Genomic DNA, 16,466 nt, shown 5'->3' with positions numbered 1-16,466 from the left:
TTCCATAGAGGGCCCACTGGACCCAAGAGCTCTACCTCGTAAGGTTCAAGCTTTATGGGGTCAGTTACCTCTAGGGCTGACAAGTCCTCACCCTGAGGAAAGGGGTCCTAATCCTGTTGCTGTGTGGAAGCTGTTCACCAGTCTTCCCACCTTTTCTCTCGGGAGGTTGGGCCATCATTTCAGGCTCCAACTCTCCTTTTTCACCCAATGCTAGGCAAGGTGCTCTTGTTTTCACACACACACTGTTTCAGAGATGTACAGCATGGCTGCATGTGTCTTTCTTTCTACCTCAGCCCATGCTGAGGTTTTCAGATCATTTCCAAGCAGACAGGCAGCTGTGAGTTTTGGAGAGCCCACTACCTGTTTCAGGCCAGCAACCCAACCCCCTCCGTCTAATATCACAATAGCCATGGCACTGTCAACATTGATAACTGGATAAGATTTACCAGTTTGGTATTGCTCTGGGGTATTCAGTGTATTTCTCACCATCGTGACACTGGCACCTGTATCCAGCAGGGCTTCTATCTTAGTCCCATTCACTAAGGGGTACTGCAAGTAATTCTTTAAATTAAGGATCCAGACAGCCATAGTGGCTAACCCTTCCTCCCTTTGAGAGACTAAAACAGACTCTGTGTGGACCATGATTTGCTCTGGGCACATTATTGATTCCATATGGAGATTTGCCACACCAGTAGAAACTGGAGGGGGGTCTAGGGGTTGGTTTATTGGGACAATCATGATCTCCAGTTCTGTGTCCCATCTTGTTACAGTGGAAACACCAGGCCTAAGTTTAGTTGTTTTCCCTTGTCCCACTAGTAGGCTTGGAAGAGTTCTTGGGAGTAACCCCTTGACTAGGATTTTGGGGGCCTTTAGAAGACTCTTGTATTTTATCTTTGGGTTTCTCATTCTCTTTCCCCTGGAGAGGCTTTTTGACCCCTTTCTTTTGCTCACACACAGTGGTTGACTTGTTCACCCTTGTCTTGACCCAGTGGTCCAGCTTCTTTCAGAATTCTTGGGGAGAAATTAGACCTACGTCTACTAGATGCTGATGCAACTTTTCATTGATGCAGTTACTTAAAATGTGTTCCTTCATAAACAAATTATAAAGTCCTTAATAATTCTGCACTTTACTTCCAGTTAACGACCACCTAGTGTCTTTACTGAGTAGTCCACAAATTCCACCCAAGACTGACTTTGGGAATTCTGGGCCACCCTGAATTTAATTCTGTACTTCTCAGTAATGAGTCCTAATCCCTCAATCAGGGTACCTTCATGAGCTCATAGGACTCTGCTTCTGCCCGAGTAAGGGTCAGATGTCTTTCTCTGCACTTACCAGAGAACAGTTCCCAAAGAAGTGTCCCCAGTGAGGCCTCCTCACTTTTCTGGCTTGACAAGCCCTCTCAAAGTCTGTGAACCACTTGGTGATATCATCACCATCCTCAAATTTAGGGACAATGCCTTTGGGGATTTTATGATAGTAGGGTCTCTCTTGGTTTTTAGTACTGCTGCCACCATTGATGGGACCTAGGCCCATATCTGCTCTCTCTTCTAGTGCTAGGAGCCTAGTTTCTGGCTCTAGTTTCTTGGTCAACCTTCTAAAAGGTTGGCTTCTTCTGTAAAGTCGGCTTCATTGTCTTGTACATAGTGTAGCCTACCTATGTAGATTCTAGACCTTCTACTCCCTCACTTGGAGGTGGTAGCTCAAAGTTCAGTTCCTTCCTAAATAGTTGAGGTGGATCTCATCCCCCTCACTACCTTCGTCATCTCCCTGTGAGTCTTTCACACCAGGAAAGGGGTGGTCCTTTTCATACTCTGCCAGAAACTCCAGGAGTTCTTTTCTGGTAGGGTTGTACCCTGTTCTTATTTTTCTAGCTTGACAGGGAAGCCTTAGCGCCTAACCCTTATGTTGGAGTAAGGGGTGAGGTTGAGTTCCTCAGCCATATTCCGTGTTGCTCATTATTTTCCTAAAGTGGCGTTCTTTTTAGAAGACCTACACAACAAAGTTCTAAGTACTTCCCCCCCTAACTTCAGTGACTTTTACTTTTTCTAAAAATGCTACAGGGATTAAATTCAAGACTCTATCAAAACTTTTAGTAATTTTGAAACAAAATTGTCAATTCAAAAAAATGAGTTTAAGTAAAGTCAATTTTAGTATTCTTATCTTGTGATCAGAGGTTAACTAAGTTATTCCAATAAATGCAGGCTTTACATACCACCGCTGATCTACCAATGTAGGAAGCTGGTTCGGTATATACTGTACCAAAGTAAGGTATATTGTGCAGAGAGTCCAGTGGATCCCAAGAGGTATAGCAGAGGCTAAATTAGGTAAGTACTAACAGCTCTCTTTGTGGTAGTGTGGGCAAGCAGTTAGGCTTATCCAGAGGGTGTGTTAAGCATTTATTGTATTTACTCACTCAAGACTGAAGGCACACACCCAGAGACTGAATCCAGACCAATTTGGTTAGTATCAAAAACGGTATACTTATGTTTTATTTTCTAGAACAAGCAGATCTTGGTACAGGTATGTAAAATATACTTTCCATCATAGAACGTTTCAAGAAGTGCAATTGGGAATAGATTTGCAATCGTTACAGGTTTGTATTGGTTTAAAAAGCAGTTTAAATTACACAGTAATTACTTTTGGAATACATTGGCTATTCGGGGTGGTATGCCTAGATGCCACTCAGGGAATCTCACAATACAAGGTAAGTAAGACTTTTCAAGATTTAAGGTACAGTTACTTCTTTCATAGAAAACAGCGGTTAAACCCAGAACATTTTGGAACAAAAACTCATAACATTAGTTCCTATAGGAGAAAAATGGTTATCGGTTTTACAAGTAAATATTGGACTTACGAGTGGGAGTTTTGGGGGTCAGGACAAAGGTTCCCCAAGGTTTAGGTACGCACTCAAGTTGCACCACCAGCGGCACTGGGGCGGCTGGGTGCAGAGTGCAGGGGCCCAATGTTAGCCAATGGGGCTAAGGGGGTGTTAGGTCAGGGACTGCCTACGAGCAGACCACTCAGGTTTTGGAGCAAAGCTCCAGGGTTTAAGGTCAGCACTGCAGGTGCCAATGATCAGCACAGGATCTGTACCACCAGCGGCACAGGGGCGGCTGGGTGCAGTGTGCCAAGAAGACGTCGAGACCCTGTGGATGGCATTGGAGGCCTTCAGTTCGGTAAAGCGAGGGGGATTTCTGAAGGCGGCCACCAGCAGGAGAGGTAAGCTGGGTTCTTGGGGGATGCCTGGACACCGTCGGTTGGGCCACCCAAGGCCGTGGGGCATCAGGTGCGGGGTGTCTTCTGGCATCTGGTTCTTCTTGCCGGCTTTGGTCACGGTCATAGGGACCCTTCAGGTTGAGGTTGCAGACTTCTGCTTGAAGCTTGAGGGAGGTCAGGGTTCACCAGATCCCAGGTCAGTATAGCTGGGGAGACCTCCTCATGGTGTTGGGCAATTAAAACTCGGTCCGTGGGCATCTGGTGCAGAGTGGTGCAAAATCGCGGAGTCGCCTGGATCTAGATACTGTGGGTGAGTCTTGGCTTGGCAAATCCAGTGGTAACGGTATACAGAGTCTTAAAGATGGTTGCAGGTCAGGTCCTCCGGGCTCTGAGGGCTGCTGGACTTGCTGAGGTTCTCGCTGTAGGCAGGACAAAGTCAGGACAGGCTGATACAGCTGGGGCAAAAGTAGTAGGTGTCCTCTTCTTCCTGGGTCAACACGGCTCTTTAGTCCTTCTTCTTTCTTTCTTGAATATGAGCAGGCAAGGTTCAGGGTTGCCCCTATATACTAAATTTAGGGGTGTTAAGGGGCGTGCAAGCCGGTACCAATGGATCCCTTCCATGCGGTGAGTACCCCCCCTGTTACGCCACCCTCCAGTGGGAGGGGGACATGAGCTTCTCGCTAATTGGCTGGGTCCCCTCATCTTCAAGATGGAGGGGACTGAGATGTTTGCTTCACCTCGCCTCCCCCACCTGAGGGATGGGGCTGTCAAAGGTGGGGCCACATCTCCTCCTATCTTGGTTTTCCAGCCGATTCTCCCACCTAAAGTACGGGGCACAACTGGTGGGAGCCAGTTTCTGGGGGAGCAAAAGGTAGGGACAGCTTACAAAGAAGGCAGACCTTTGAAGCTTCTCCTTCTTGTTCCCAGACCATCTAGGGGGAGGAGGCATGACACCTCTGCCCAGGATGGGCTTTGTTTCTGGACCCAGAGAGCAAAGGTTCTCTACCCAGGGGTCCAGAAACCTCTCTGGTGGTGGCAAATGGTGGGTAACCTTTCAGGCTGGTCGTGGTTCAGGGGACATTACCGGCCACCTAAGAGACCTCCACTGGCTCCTGGTCAACAAAAGATCCCCTTCAAGCTCCTCACACTCACCTACAAAGCCCAACACGATGCAGAACCTATGTACCTCAACCACCATTTTGCATTTCACGTACCCACCAGAGACCTTCGCTCTGCCCAACTGTCGTTGCCACTGTCCCATGTATCCTCAAGACCACAGCCGGAGGCAGATCCTTCTCCTACCTCACAGCACAGACCTGGAACACCCTGCCTCTCCACTTCAGGCAATCACCGTCACCGTCTCAATTCAGGAAGGACCTCATGACCTGGCTCTTTGACTGAACCACAGTGCCTTCGAGGGACCAGCAGCCCCACCTTCCCCCAGTGCCTTGAGACCCTTACGGGGGTGATCAGTCGCGCTTTACAAGCCATTGATTGATTGGTTGATTCTGCTCACGCAGGCCTCCAACTTCCCCTCAGTGCTACACACAGGTGTGTCCAATATGGCAATTTTGTCCTACAGATCAGTTTACAGGTTCTGTATTAATGCAGAAGCACTGGTTCCCCTTCAAAGAGATGCAGTCCCTCATCCAGCTCCTCTACAACATCCTTCTTGGTGGGTCTCAAGGCTGTACCTTTGAGGCTAAAGATGTCTTCCTTCCCTCTCTTTTTATTTGCCATATTTCCCAACTGTGAGAATCGTAGTGAAGCTCAATATCCCATTGAGGACTCTAGAGGGGTTGGCGGTGTAGGGCCAGAACCCCTGGTGGGGTGTTAAAAGCAACCCCTGACCTCTGATGGTCAAAACATAGGCAGCAGTCAATCTCAGGTAAGCAAGGCTGCCATGGCTTGTCCAGTCCCAACACCCCACCTCCTTCAGTCCAATATACCCCACTCTTGCATCCTGGCAGGGCCCAGGCAAGTCTTCTACTGATGCTTCTCCAGCTTTACCCCACCGCTCACTAGAAGCGTTGACTTTTGGGAGACTGGCATCACCAGCATACTCCCATTGCTCAACAGTGTTTGTCACACCACCTAGATCTAGGCAGTGCCAGGAGCCTCCAACAATGTTGTGCCACCACCACAGCTCTGCAAAACAGGCAAAGTGTCACTAAACTGCCTTTACACTTTCTGTGAGGGTGAATGAATTTCTGTTGTTGGCCATTTATGCTTATTAATGCTTGGGGACACTGAGGCATCTAACTGCCTGGGTGATTGCTACAGGAGAAACATCAATCGAATACTTTGCTATTAGTCACGACCTGTGTAGGGATTTATCTATAGGGGTGATTGGATGCCAGAGAGCCCTTTCCATGGGGAGAAGACATGCTGGATGCCAACAACCCTTCCTCAACACTTAGTCAAGGCTGGGTGTATAATTGTACTGCCAAACCATACGCTAAATGTCATTAACTGTGCTCCCCATATTGCTGCTTTCCCATGATGCTGCCTTTCTTTTGACACCGCTCCACATCACTATTTACTCCGCTGCAGCCCTCACCACACTTTCAACCTTTCATTTTGTGCGTGTCCTCACATGGTCAGAATTAATTGGAGAACCCTTAGTTAAGTTTTTAATAGAGTTGATGTGGTTTATCAACCATACAAAACCTGAAAAGTGTGGCTAATCGCCTGTTAAGGTATTGAATTAAATCGGCAAACAATGTTTTGAGTCCTCTCACTATTTGCCTTGAGGTTTCCAAAAGTAATGCATGTAAAGTGGGTAGGTCTCGTAGTATGCTTATTTACATTTTATGCCAGTTAGAAATCACATTGGATCATCCATATTCTCCAGCTACTCAACTACTGCAGGTCCAGCCTAACTGAGAACTGCCTTTATAATTAGGTTTTCGTTTTTGTAAGTATTTAACCAAAAGATCAAGTTAAGAGCCTATGTATCCTCCATCTGTCTTAGTGCAGTTGAAGCATGGCAGCTGGTGGATTTGAAGGCAGCTATTTAGAGACTGCACCAAAGGTATGTAAAAAGGCAAGTCCATCTGCGCCCATCTGCCCTGATTCCACGTGGGATGCTGATGTACTACCTTTGGTGCTAACCTGGTGGGTCAAGCCATATAGCTTGCTGCTGGCTCTCTGGCCTTCTTGACCATGTCCAAATGGGTTTTCCTCACCTAATGTGACATGGAGACCGTGTTATCACAGTATTATTGAATTGTCTGAGGCTTGGTAGTGACAAAGGTTCCCCAGCAGGTCTGATCTCATTAAATATGTTGGCCACTTTTCATACTGTGGGCCATAACTTTTAGATCCACCAGAAAGCAGCAGCTGGCCTTCAGGGTGTTGCTCTTTCACAGTTCTCTTAATTCTAGTCCAAATGGACACAGTCTTTGGGTCTTCCCCCATTCAATCCAAGTCAAGAATGGTCACTTGCAGTGCTCTGTACTCTTCTTCCTTCTCTTCCATCTTTTTTTATATTTATTGCAAATGATCAGCAGGTCTGTGTTGATCCTTTGGATAACAAGCTGCTTCTTATGCAGAAGACACTCAGTTGATCTTGTGTTTGGACCTCCTCTACAAAGTGTTCCAGATAATGATTCAGGCCTACCTTGCCATCATTCAAGGTTGGATGAGTACAAGCCCACTAAACTGCAATACTAGTATGACTGAGATCTTAATTTACAGAAGAAATAAGTTGTAACAGTCCGCTTTATGGCATATCCACATGGACCCAATGCACTGACCTTAACCAGACATTAACCAGAGTTAATAATCTTGTCTTTTCTTCTGATAAACACCTGTCTGTGAAAACCCGGATTACGGTGAAGACTTCTTGTGGCTTTTTTCAGCTGTGCATATTAAATGGATACTTCCTTTTAAGCCCCGTTTTCTCAGGGCCGCAGTAGTTGCATCCAGTGTTCTGGCCAGACTACATTATGCTAATGGCTGCTATGATAGGCTGTAGAAAATGTCTGTCAGGCTTGCTTGCTGTAAGTCTTTAGAAGGTCAACCATACATCTATCTGAACGGTGCTGAAAATTTCACTGGCTTTCTTTCTCAGAGCATATTCAGTTTAAGATTCTCTGCATCGTCCATCTGGCCTTCTAGTACACAGGAGCCTTGTGCTTTCGGACCAGGAACATTTATTATGCTCCAACTAGATGCTTGCACTCGGACAAACACATCCTTCAGTTACTTGCCAACAGGTGGACTTGCATCAGTGGTATAGCATTTTCTATTCCCGCTTCTCCATTTTGGAATCATCTGCAAATTTTCTTCTGGTTAAAAAAGTCAACCATGTGCCCTTTCTAGGCGTGTGAAGGTAGCGTTGTCTTTAATGGGATCAACGTCTCAAGACTCATTTTATTTTTCAGTTGCCTCCTGTTTTTCTCCTCTTTAGCAGTCCTGGCTTTAAACATTTTCCACTGTGTTTTGTACAAATTTCAGCTGTAACCTTGACCTGATTGACAATGTACTCCTCAATAATGTCAGATAATCATCCAGACAATTATTGGCTCTGTCCTTGTTTCTCACAAATGACATATAGGTGCATATCTGCTAAATTCCAATTAGGTTGATGCTTTTCTGACTATGTTTTCTCTTGTTGTTTGCTACTTGGTATCGTTTTAACTGTTTGAAGACTGCAATTCCAATGCAAAGCAATACAAATTTCTCTGTCTTATAGGTGAAAACAGACCAGGATTGATCAACGGACAAAACCAAGTAAGGACTTGATTGCATAAAATGTTATAGAGCGAGTTCATTTTCCTGTGTGGGATGTGACATAAAAATATGCTAAATGATTGACGTTTGCCTTGAGAACTGGGTCTGTGTGCAAAGCATTAAACACCGTGTGTTGCCGTGTTCAGAGCCGTGCATAGTTTTATAATGCATGGGAAATCACAACCCTTGTACAAAAGCTGATCTCTAATTTCAGTATTACAAAATGATGTAGTAACTTATTACAGTTGAGATGGTAAGTCACAATGTCTCCTGCCAGGGCTAGCACCTAAGGTGAAATTCAGGTCACAGAGTTTTTCTAAAATGAACAACAGAAACAACATATGAGAACATGTTTATTTGTTGCATGGTGGTCAGTGGTTCCCAACCTGTGGTCTGGGGACCTCTAGGGGTCCACAAAGCCTCCTCAGGGGGTCTGCTACTACTTAGGAAATTAGATATTAACAGATTAATAAAAATGTATCTGTAGGAAAGTAGGATCTGCTTTCATGGTTATCCGCACTTTTTGCTGGTGTCTGTATGTTTTTTTGACTAGCCTGCTAATCAGGACCCCAGTTACTGTGCTTACTCCCTTAATTTGACTACTTTGGTACCTCGACTACTTTAAAGGGCACAAGTGGTGCCCTACTTATATACTCTAGTTAGAACCAGTTCTGGGAGCCCTTGGCTCCAGCTCTGGCAAGAAACTGGACCAAGGACATGGGGGTATCCTACCCTCTGTCCAGCCCCTCCTCTGGGAGGGACCCCTGAGTCATCCTAACCCCTTTCCTAAGGTATAAAAGGGCTTACCTGTGGGTGGGTTCTCAGATTCATAGTGGGACAAGACTCAAGCTTGAAGCCATGTCACTCTTTGACCGTCTGGAGACTTGGACTTCGCCTGGAACCGAGACTGCATCCTGCTGCTACTGGTCTCGGTGTTCTGCAAGTCCACTTCATGGTAAACATTGTTTACTGCGATCCCTTTTTTCAGCAGGCAATTACAACGCGGTTGTTACCATGACCGCGTTGTAACAACGCATACCATTTCTCCACAATTCAGAATAACGACTTGCGGAGGGGGCAGAAGGTGTTGGATTTGAAATCTAACACCTTCCCCACTGTTGCACATACTGGAGTTGGAATAGTAAATTATACTATTCCAACATCCAGCGCCCCCCTAGAGCAAGTCCTTGTTACGACTTCCGGGGTAATGGTATGCGGTTTTACAACGCGGCGTTGTAACAACCACGTTTTAATTGCATGCGGGGAAAAAGCATGCAGAGTACAGTGGTATATTACTACTTCATTTTTTGGGTTTCATCCAGGATCTTCAACAGACCTGTGGGTATCAAGGAAACCGGAAGTAATCACCCTTGGAGTGAAGGAGTCACTCCCCTGCATCTGCAGGCACCGCACCAAAGCAAACCAGTCTGCTGCTTCTGATGTGCCACGGGCTTCAAAAGGCTCAGTATGAATCTGTAACCTGTGAGATATGACTCTTTGAAAGAAATTTAGCACGTCGATGATACCGTTGACGACCTCGACGTCGGGGGGGAATTAATTAATGGAGAAAGGAAGCGTCATGTAACTCCTGAAGTCACTTCACCTATACTACCTTCTCATCTCCTGGAAGAGGAGGAATCAGACGATGAGGGACCTTTTGGTTATGCTCATAGCCCTTCAGAATTGAACGTTAAGTGCCAGGAGGACGATTTTGAAGAGGGCTATGAGGGGGAACATTACTATAATCCTCCCCAGGAATACCATGGTGGATATCAGAAGGAAGTAGTCTGCCTGCCTTCCTCTTTAATTTCGGACTTGCAATTCATGCTGTTGGGTTACAAGAAAAGGTTTCCAATGCCGTCCTTGATTTCGAGTCAGGCACCAGTTCCCCCAAGACAACACTCAGTGCCTTCCACTCCTCAGGCACCACCATCGTTGCATACAGTAACGGACCCTCCACCAACGCCACCTTTTGTCCGTCACCAGGATACCTCGTATGACGATCAGGAGGACATAGATCTTCCAGACCAACATGATGGATGGGATGACTATGTTATTCCCACTCCTTCTTTTCCTATTATAAAGGGCGGGCAATATGTTTGATCTGCGGATGCCAACTTTGCAGACAAAGTGTTTTTTATATGACTTTAAGGAGCCTTTTAAGAAGTTGGTGCGGGCCATCCCCATTGTTAAATATTTATGGGATGAGGGTCTTAAGGTCATGAAGACCCCGGCCACGGTGGTTCCTGTCTTTCCATGATTGGAGAAACAATAGAAGGCCCCAGAAGATAGCCCGGATTGCCTGGTGAGTCATCTGAAACCAAACTAGTTAATATTGCAGGCGGCGCAGCAAAAGTCGAAGAATCCGGCAGCCCCTCTAACTATACCTCCAGACAAGGAAGGTAGACGCCTGAACAACACAGGCAAGACATTTTCTTCTATGTCAGGTTTAATGGTCAGGGCAGCTAATGCTTTAGCCCTTTTGGGCCGCTACGACCGGCAGATGTGTTATGACCTTTCCCTTACATCGACCAACTCCCAGAGGCCCAGAAGATCCTCCATGAAGGAGAGAGAGCTTCCTCTGAGTTCTTAGACTGTGCGATGGACATCGCTACAACGGATTTTCGATCTTTGGCTGGAACAGCGGTCCTACGTCGACAGAGTTGGCTTAGAGCAACCTCGTTCAGACCAGCGGTCCAGAACAAGATACTGGATCTTCCCTTTGATGGGGAGGCTCTCTTTGGAAAGCATGTGGATGATGCTCTCCAAGATATAAAAAAGGTCACTGACATGGCGAAGTCATTGGGGATGCTCTAGTACCGTAAGGTTCCCTTTCAAAGAGCTTGGGGAAGGGGGCTACCCTCGTACAGAGGAGGATTTCAGCAAAACAAATGTTCCTCCTATACGTCTGCCGCGCAGTCTTATCACCCGCAATAAAGTCAGAGACAAGGTCAATCTGCAGCCTTCTCCAAGTCGGCACCCAGAGGGAGAGCAGGATGTCAGGGGAAGGATCCTTCACAATGCCAGCTTATCGGCTCCGGCCACTGTTCTTTCCCAACACCATACACCTGTAGGGGGAAAGATTTCTTTATGCTTACGAAACTGGCAAAAGATAACAACGGATCAATCGGTGCTCAACATAGTTCAATTTGGCCATACGTTGGAATTTGTTCAACCTCCTCCACCCACCCCTCCTCGCATGCACGTCGCGAAACATCCACGTCTCCTGCACCTAGAAGTCCAAGTAATGTTACATAAGGGGGCAATAGAACAAGTCCCGTTATCTCAGAGAGAAAAGGGGTTCCACTCCCGGTTCTTTCTGGTTCGAAAGACTGTCAAAAAGTGGCGTCCTAGCCTGGATCTGAGGGTGCTCAATGCCTATCTCATCAAGCAGTCACTTCGAATGGTCTCCTTACAGGACATACTTCTGCTTCTAAATTCGGGAGATTTCATAGCCACTTTAGACCTAGAGGACGCTTATTTCCATGTTCCCATTCATCCATCCCACAGGAAGTTCCTCCGCTTTATGGTAGCCAGGAGCCACTACCATTTCAAAGTTCTCCCTTTTGGCTTCAGATCGGCACCAAGGATCTTTACAAAATGTCTGGCTCCTGTAGCGGCCTTCCTCAGAAGTCAACAGCGCCAGGTATTTTCCTACGTAGACGACTGGCTGATAAAAGCTCCTTCCAAGGCGGCAGCCAGGGAATCTGTGACAGCCTGCACAAGGTTATTCAGAGATCTAGGTCTTACCCTCAACAGGAACAAGTCAAACTTGCATCCTTCCAAGAACGCCGTTTTTCTGGGAGCCATATTAGACACGTCCCTGAATAGAGCATTTCCATCACTAGAAAGACAGGCCAAGCTTGTGTCAATGGCTGCACTACTTCTAAAAAGAAAGTCACTTTCAGTTCTCCTCTACAAATCCCTCCTGGGATCCATGTTGTCCTGCATTCCTCTGATACCCCACTGCAGGCTGCAGATGCGGCTTCTTCAGGAGCAACTGGACTTACAGTGGCCTCAAGTGGAAGGATCTTTCGAGGACATGGTCATGGTAACATCACCAATGAGGCAAGCCACTTCATGGTGGACTCACCAAGCAAACATTTCTCAAAGTCTCTCTTTTCTGGCCACCCCAGCTCCACGGATAATTACAACAGATGCATCTCTAGAGGGTTGGGAGCAGTCTTACAAGACCTTCATATAAGTGGCCGTTGGCAACAGCATCATCGTCTTCTGCACATCAACTTGCTGGAGCTAAGAGCAAATCGCTTGACCCTACAGGCATTTCTCCCAAGGGTCAGAAACTCGTCGGTCCTCATCAGGACAGACAATACGACGGCCATGCATTACATCAACAAACAGGGCGGCACAACGTCCCGTCTGTTGCCCTTAGAAGCTCAAAGTATCTGGGAATGGGCAATCCAACATGGGGTTTCACTGAAAGCCGGGCATCTTCCTGGAAATCGCAATGAGACGGCAGATACACTAAGCAGACTAAAGTTGGTCTGTCACAAGTGGGAGCTGGATCAGAAGACACTGGTCAACATTTTCCGGCTATGGGGCAAGCTGTCCATAGATCTGTTTGCGACACCGGAGAACAAGAATTGCTGGTGCTTCGCAAGCTGGCATCACCATCCTGGATCCTAGGGGAATACGTTTTCGATGGCATGGTCAGGGGCCTTTGATTACGCTTTTCCTCCCATTCCTCTTCTGCCCAGGCTACTCATGAAGATGAAGGTGGAACCCTGCAAGATGATCCTCATAGCACCGTCTTGGCCTCGCCAGTATTGGAACACAGAGCTTCTTCTTCTGTCGGTGGAACAACCGATTCTCTTGTATCCTATCCCATCATTGCTGACGATGTCCCTGGGCCAAGTGCTGCATCCGGATCCCAGATCTCTTCAATTGTCAGCATGGCTCCTGAACACAAAGAGTTTCTCGGCCTGAATCTGTCCACGAAGTGTAGAAACATTCTTTCTCAAGCTCGAGCTGATAGTACGAACAAGACATACCAAATTAAGTGGAAAGGTTTCTGTCTCTGGTGCCAAGAATCAGAAGTTCATCCTTTCTCTTCTTTGGCTTATGAGATTCTTTCTTACATACCTTCATTGGGCAATGCAGGCTTAGCTCACATATCCATTCAAGTTCATCTCGCATTAATCTCTCATTTAAGAAGAACATCTTCGGGCCCTTCTCTATGGTCAGCGAGAATAATAAAGCAATTTATGAAAGGGCTTCTTAGGGTTTTCCCTCCGATCAAACCTCCACCACTATGGCACCTTAATGTGGTCTTGGCTCAGCTCATGAAGCATCCCTTTGAACCTATCCATAAAGCAGAGTTAAAATTCCTTTCATGGAAGGTGGCGCTAACATCTTCAAGAAGGGTTTGCGAATTGCAGGCACTCACTATCCAGGAGCCTTTTCTTCAGTTCAAAAATTACAGAGTGGTTCTTCGTACTAACCCCAAATTCATCCCTAAGGTGCCTGTGGACTTTCATCTGAATGAACCTCTGGTTCTTAAGACTTTTTTCCCCCAGCATACTACACCAGCTGAGAGATCACTTAATTCTCTGGATATTCAGCGTTGCTTAAAATTCTATCTCCAAAGAACTAAGCACTTTAGAAAGTCACCTCAGTTCTTTGTAACTTATAGTGCTTCTTGTAAGGGTTTTCCCCTGTCTAAACAGGGCATTGCACGTTGTATTTCCAGCTCTATCCAATACTGACATCAATTGGCTGGGAAACCCCTCAAGGGAAAGGTCCGTGCTCACTCGACGAGGGCAATCTCTTACTCTACGGCCCTCTTTGGTGGGGTACCTATTCGGGGGACATCTGCAGAGCAGCCACCTGGAAGAGTATCCATACCTTTACCAGACATTACTGCTCAGATTCTTCGACACGCAGTGATACTGCAGTGGGCCAAGCAGTCCTGAGGAATCTGTTTCAATAGCGGTGAGCTTTCTGTTTCATCCCTCCTTCCTTTTACTTCCTAAAAACCTTGCATATTCTTTGATAAATGTATTGTTTCCTGGTATACTGTCTGCATATGAGCTTTGCACATTCTGAGGATGCTTATTGCTGCACTGGTGATTCTTTGTGTTTAATTGTATAGTTAAGGCTTAATATTTAAGGGTTGTCTTGAGGTATTACAGAGTCCAGGCTGAGGAGATGGTTTCCTCTTTCTACTCTTTTCTGTGCTTATGGACTATTTTAAAGAAGATCAAGACAAGAAATGTGCTCATAACTGCTAGTTGCTCTGATTCACGTATGTGAATCTATGAAAGTTCTAATACTGGAGTAAGAAAATAAGGTACTTACCTGTAACTCTAGTTCTCCAGTATTGGAATCTTTCATAGATTAACATGCGACCCACCCTCCTCCCCTGGGAAAGCTCAACCTTCTTTTTTTTTTTATCTCTATTGTTTATCCTATGGCTCTACTGCTACGAAAATCTGAAGGAGGATTCTAGAGGGTGAGGCTGATCTGATTGGTTGTGTGCTTTGTTTGGTCTCTTTTCAAAAAGAGGTAGATATGTTACAAAACTGAAATGGGCCTGAGCCTAGTTTCTAGTTTGTAATAGCTTTGCATTGCTGTTTTGATGTACCGGGGACTCCCATCTAGACGACGGGGAAGGATTCAAGCATGTGAATCTATGAAAGATTCCCATACTGATGAGCTAAAGTTACAGGTAAGTAACTTATTTTCTTCCCTGCTCACTTCACACAACACCCTAATTGCTTCTCTAACCACTACCACTTAATCTGCCATGGTAAAATATAACTCACTAATAAAGGCCCTACGCCACTTATTACAGGAAAAAGGAAACCCCCTACCACCTAACAGGACCACAGCGTCGGAATGGCATAAACACTGAGGGGAATAAACAAACGGTTATCTAAACCTCGTCCCCTGCATAGAAAAGGACCAATGGGAGCTACTCAAAGGCCTGGGGTACACCATTTGCCCAAAGCTGCCCTGGGGTGGACATCCTATAGATGCCACCCCCTGGATCCCCCAGTCTTGCCCAATGACTTTGCCTTACTTTCCTGAAGATAACATGTGTTTAAAAGAAATGGAATTAGGGGTTTTACCCCGTGTGGAAACTATGCAGAATCAGGCATTCCCTGTAGTAAGTAGCTAGCATCAAAGTATAAGCTCCTAGTATCGAGGAAGATGAGATGGGCGCCGTTAACTCTAAATGTCATTCATATCCTTTCGCTCATTATAAATATGCCTTAGTTAGACCACCTGGCCCATCTAGGATGTTTGCCTCTTGCATCTCTCGTATCGCAAGAATTATAACATGCATTCACAGAGCTGTTGTTCTCCATTTAAGGAGTGTAGGCTCCTGTCTGAAAGAAGGCAAACATGTTCTGCTAGTGAGCTGAGAGTCTAATGTGAGCCTCAGTGGGATGAGGCATGCCAGTTTGCTCCTTGTTGCCATCTTTGGTTATCATTAGGCCAGTCCTAATGTGTTCAGCAGTGCCCATTCTCTCTGCCATGTGTCACAAGTCGCAGCCCTCGTAGCCGAGGAGGGCACGCCTAGTTTGTCGGCCTCTCACCCTCAGGCCCATTTCCTCTGTTGGTGCTAGTATTATGATGCACATTTCAGCGTTCTCGCTTTCTTTTTTAAATTCCTTCCCTCCTTCCTTTGTTAAAAATAAAAAAGAATGTTTGCTTTGACCTGTGGAGAGGCTGAGGTATTTCGTTTGTGGGTCAGGGGACCTGTCCTGACAAGTACCACGCATCAGGCGTTAGACTAACGCATGTTAGTGTGGTGGTTAGCATCATGTATTAAAATGCATTATTCACGCATTTTGACCACCTGCGCGCTGAGGGTGAAGCAGGTAACTGGCCGCGCCAGTCGCAACTGCATTTACAGCAGCGCGTCGTCCCAGTGGTCAATGAGAACTGGGTAGCTCTGAGAGAGAGCACAGAGCGAGCTCCTGCTGTGGCAGGGCATCTCTAGAATGACAGGAGTGGAGCCCTGGAGTTGCCCCCTTTCCCCCTACGGAGCCGCAGCGTGCCGCCACATAAGCAATCTGAAACCTTGGCAGCTATGCGTCGCATCCTCGCACATGGGTGTTTTCTTGGTCAACTTCTGAAATTGCAAGGGACATCGAGCACAGCAATCGTCTGTATCCCCTGTCTTCGCATTGTAGTCACCTGAGTTTGGCTCCATCTTAAAAATAGCTCTTTTAAGGGTCTGTTCTGGAAACTGGCCCCATTCAGAATCCTAAATCTGACTTCTGTTGGTCCAATCGAACATGCCAGTAGACTGCTTTTGACGCTCACGTTTTTAGGTCGAGCCTAGCGTGGCAGCGCATTCGCCGCTCGCTTTGCGCAGCATGCAGTATTTAGTATAGCCTGGAAGCTCCGCCCACTCTCCACCCATCTTTTTCATTGGCTTAGGTCCTAAATGCTGCCTTCCAATTAGGTTTAGGCTTGTTAGTCCCTCCTCATGACAGTCATGTCATCATTTGTTGCCTTCCATGGCTACTGGCCCCTTTAC

The 16,466-nt window shown here is 46.4% G+C and overlaps 1 protein-coding gene across 5 annotated transcripts in view; it reads left to right on the top strand.

The window, feature by feature from the left end:
* Nucleotides 1-16,466, top strand: part of KLC3 (kinesin light chain 3) — a 1,068,754-nt gene that overhangs the window by 1,000,147 nt on the left and 52,141 nt on the right. For all 5 annotated transcript variants that reach the window (XM_085625583.1, XM_085625579.1, XM_085625581.1 and 2 more), the window contains one exon: nucleotides 7,917-7,954. In XM_085625583.1, the coding sequence (XP_085481709.1) occupies nucleotides 7,917-7,954 (38 nt within the window). The remainder of the gene's footprint in view (nucleotides 1-7,916; nucleotides 7,955-16,466) is intronic.

This window comes from Triturus cristatus, chromosome 9 (genome assembly GCF_964204655.1).
Source record: "Triturus cristatus chromosome 9, aTriCri1.1, whole genome shotgun sequence".
Classification (NCBI taxonomy): Eukaryota; Metazoa; Chordata; class Amphibia; order Caudata; family Salamandridae; genus Triturus; species Triturus cristatus.
The sequence above is the reverse complement of the archived record's forward strand: the minus strand, read 5'-3'. Positions and strand labels throughout refer to the sequence as shown.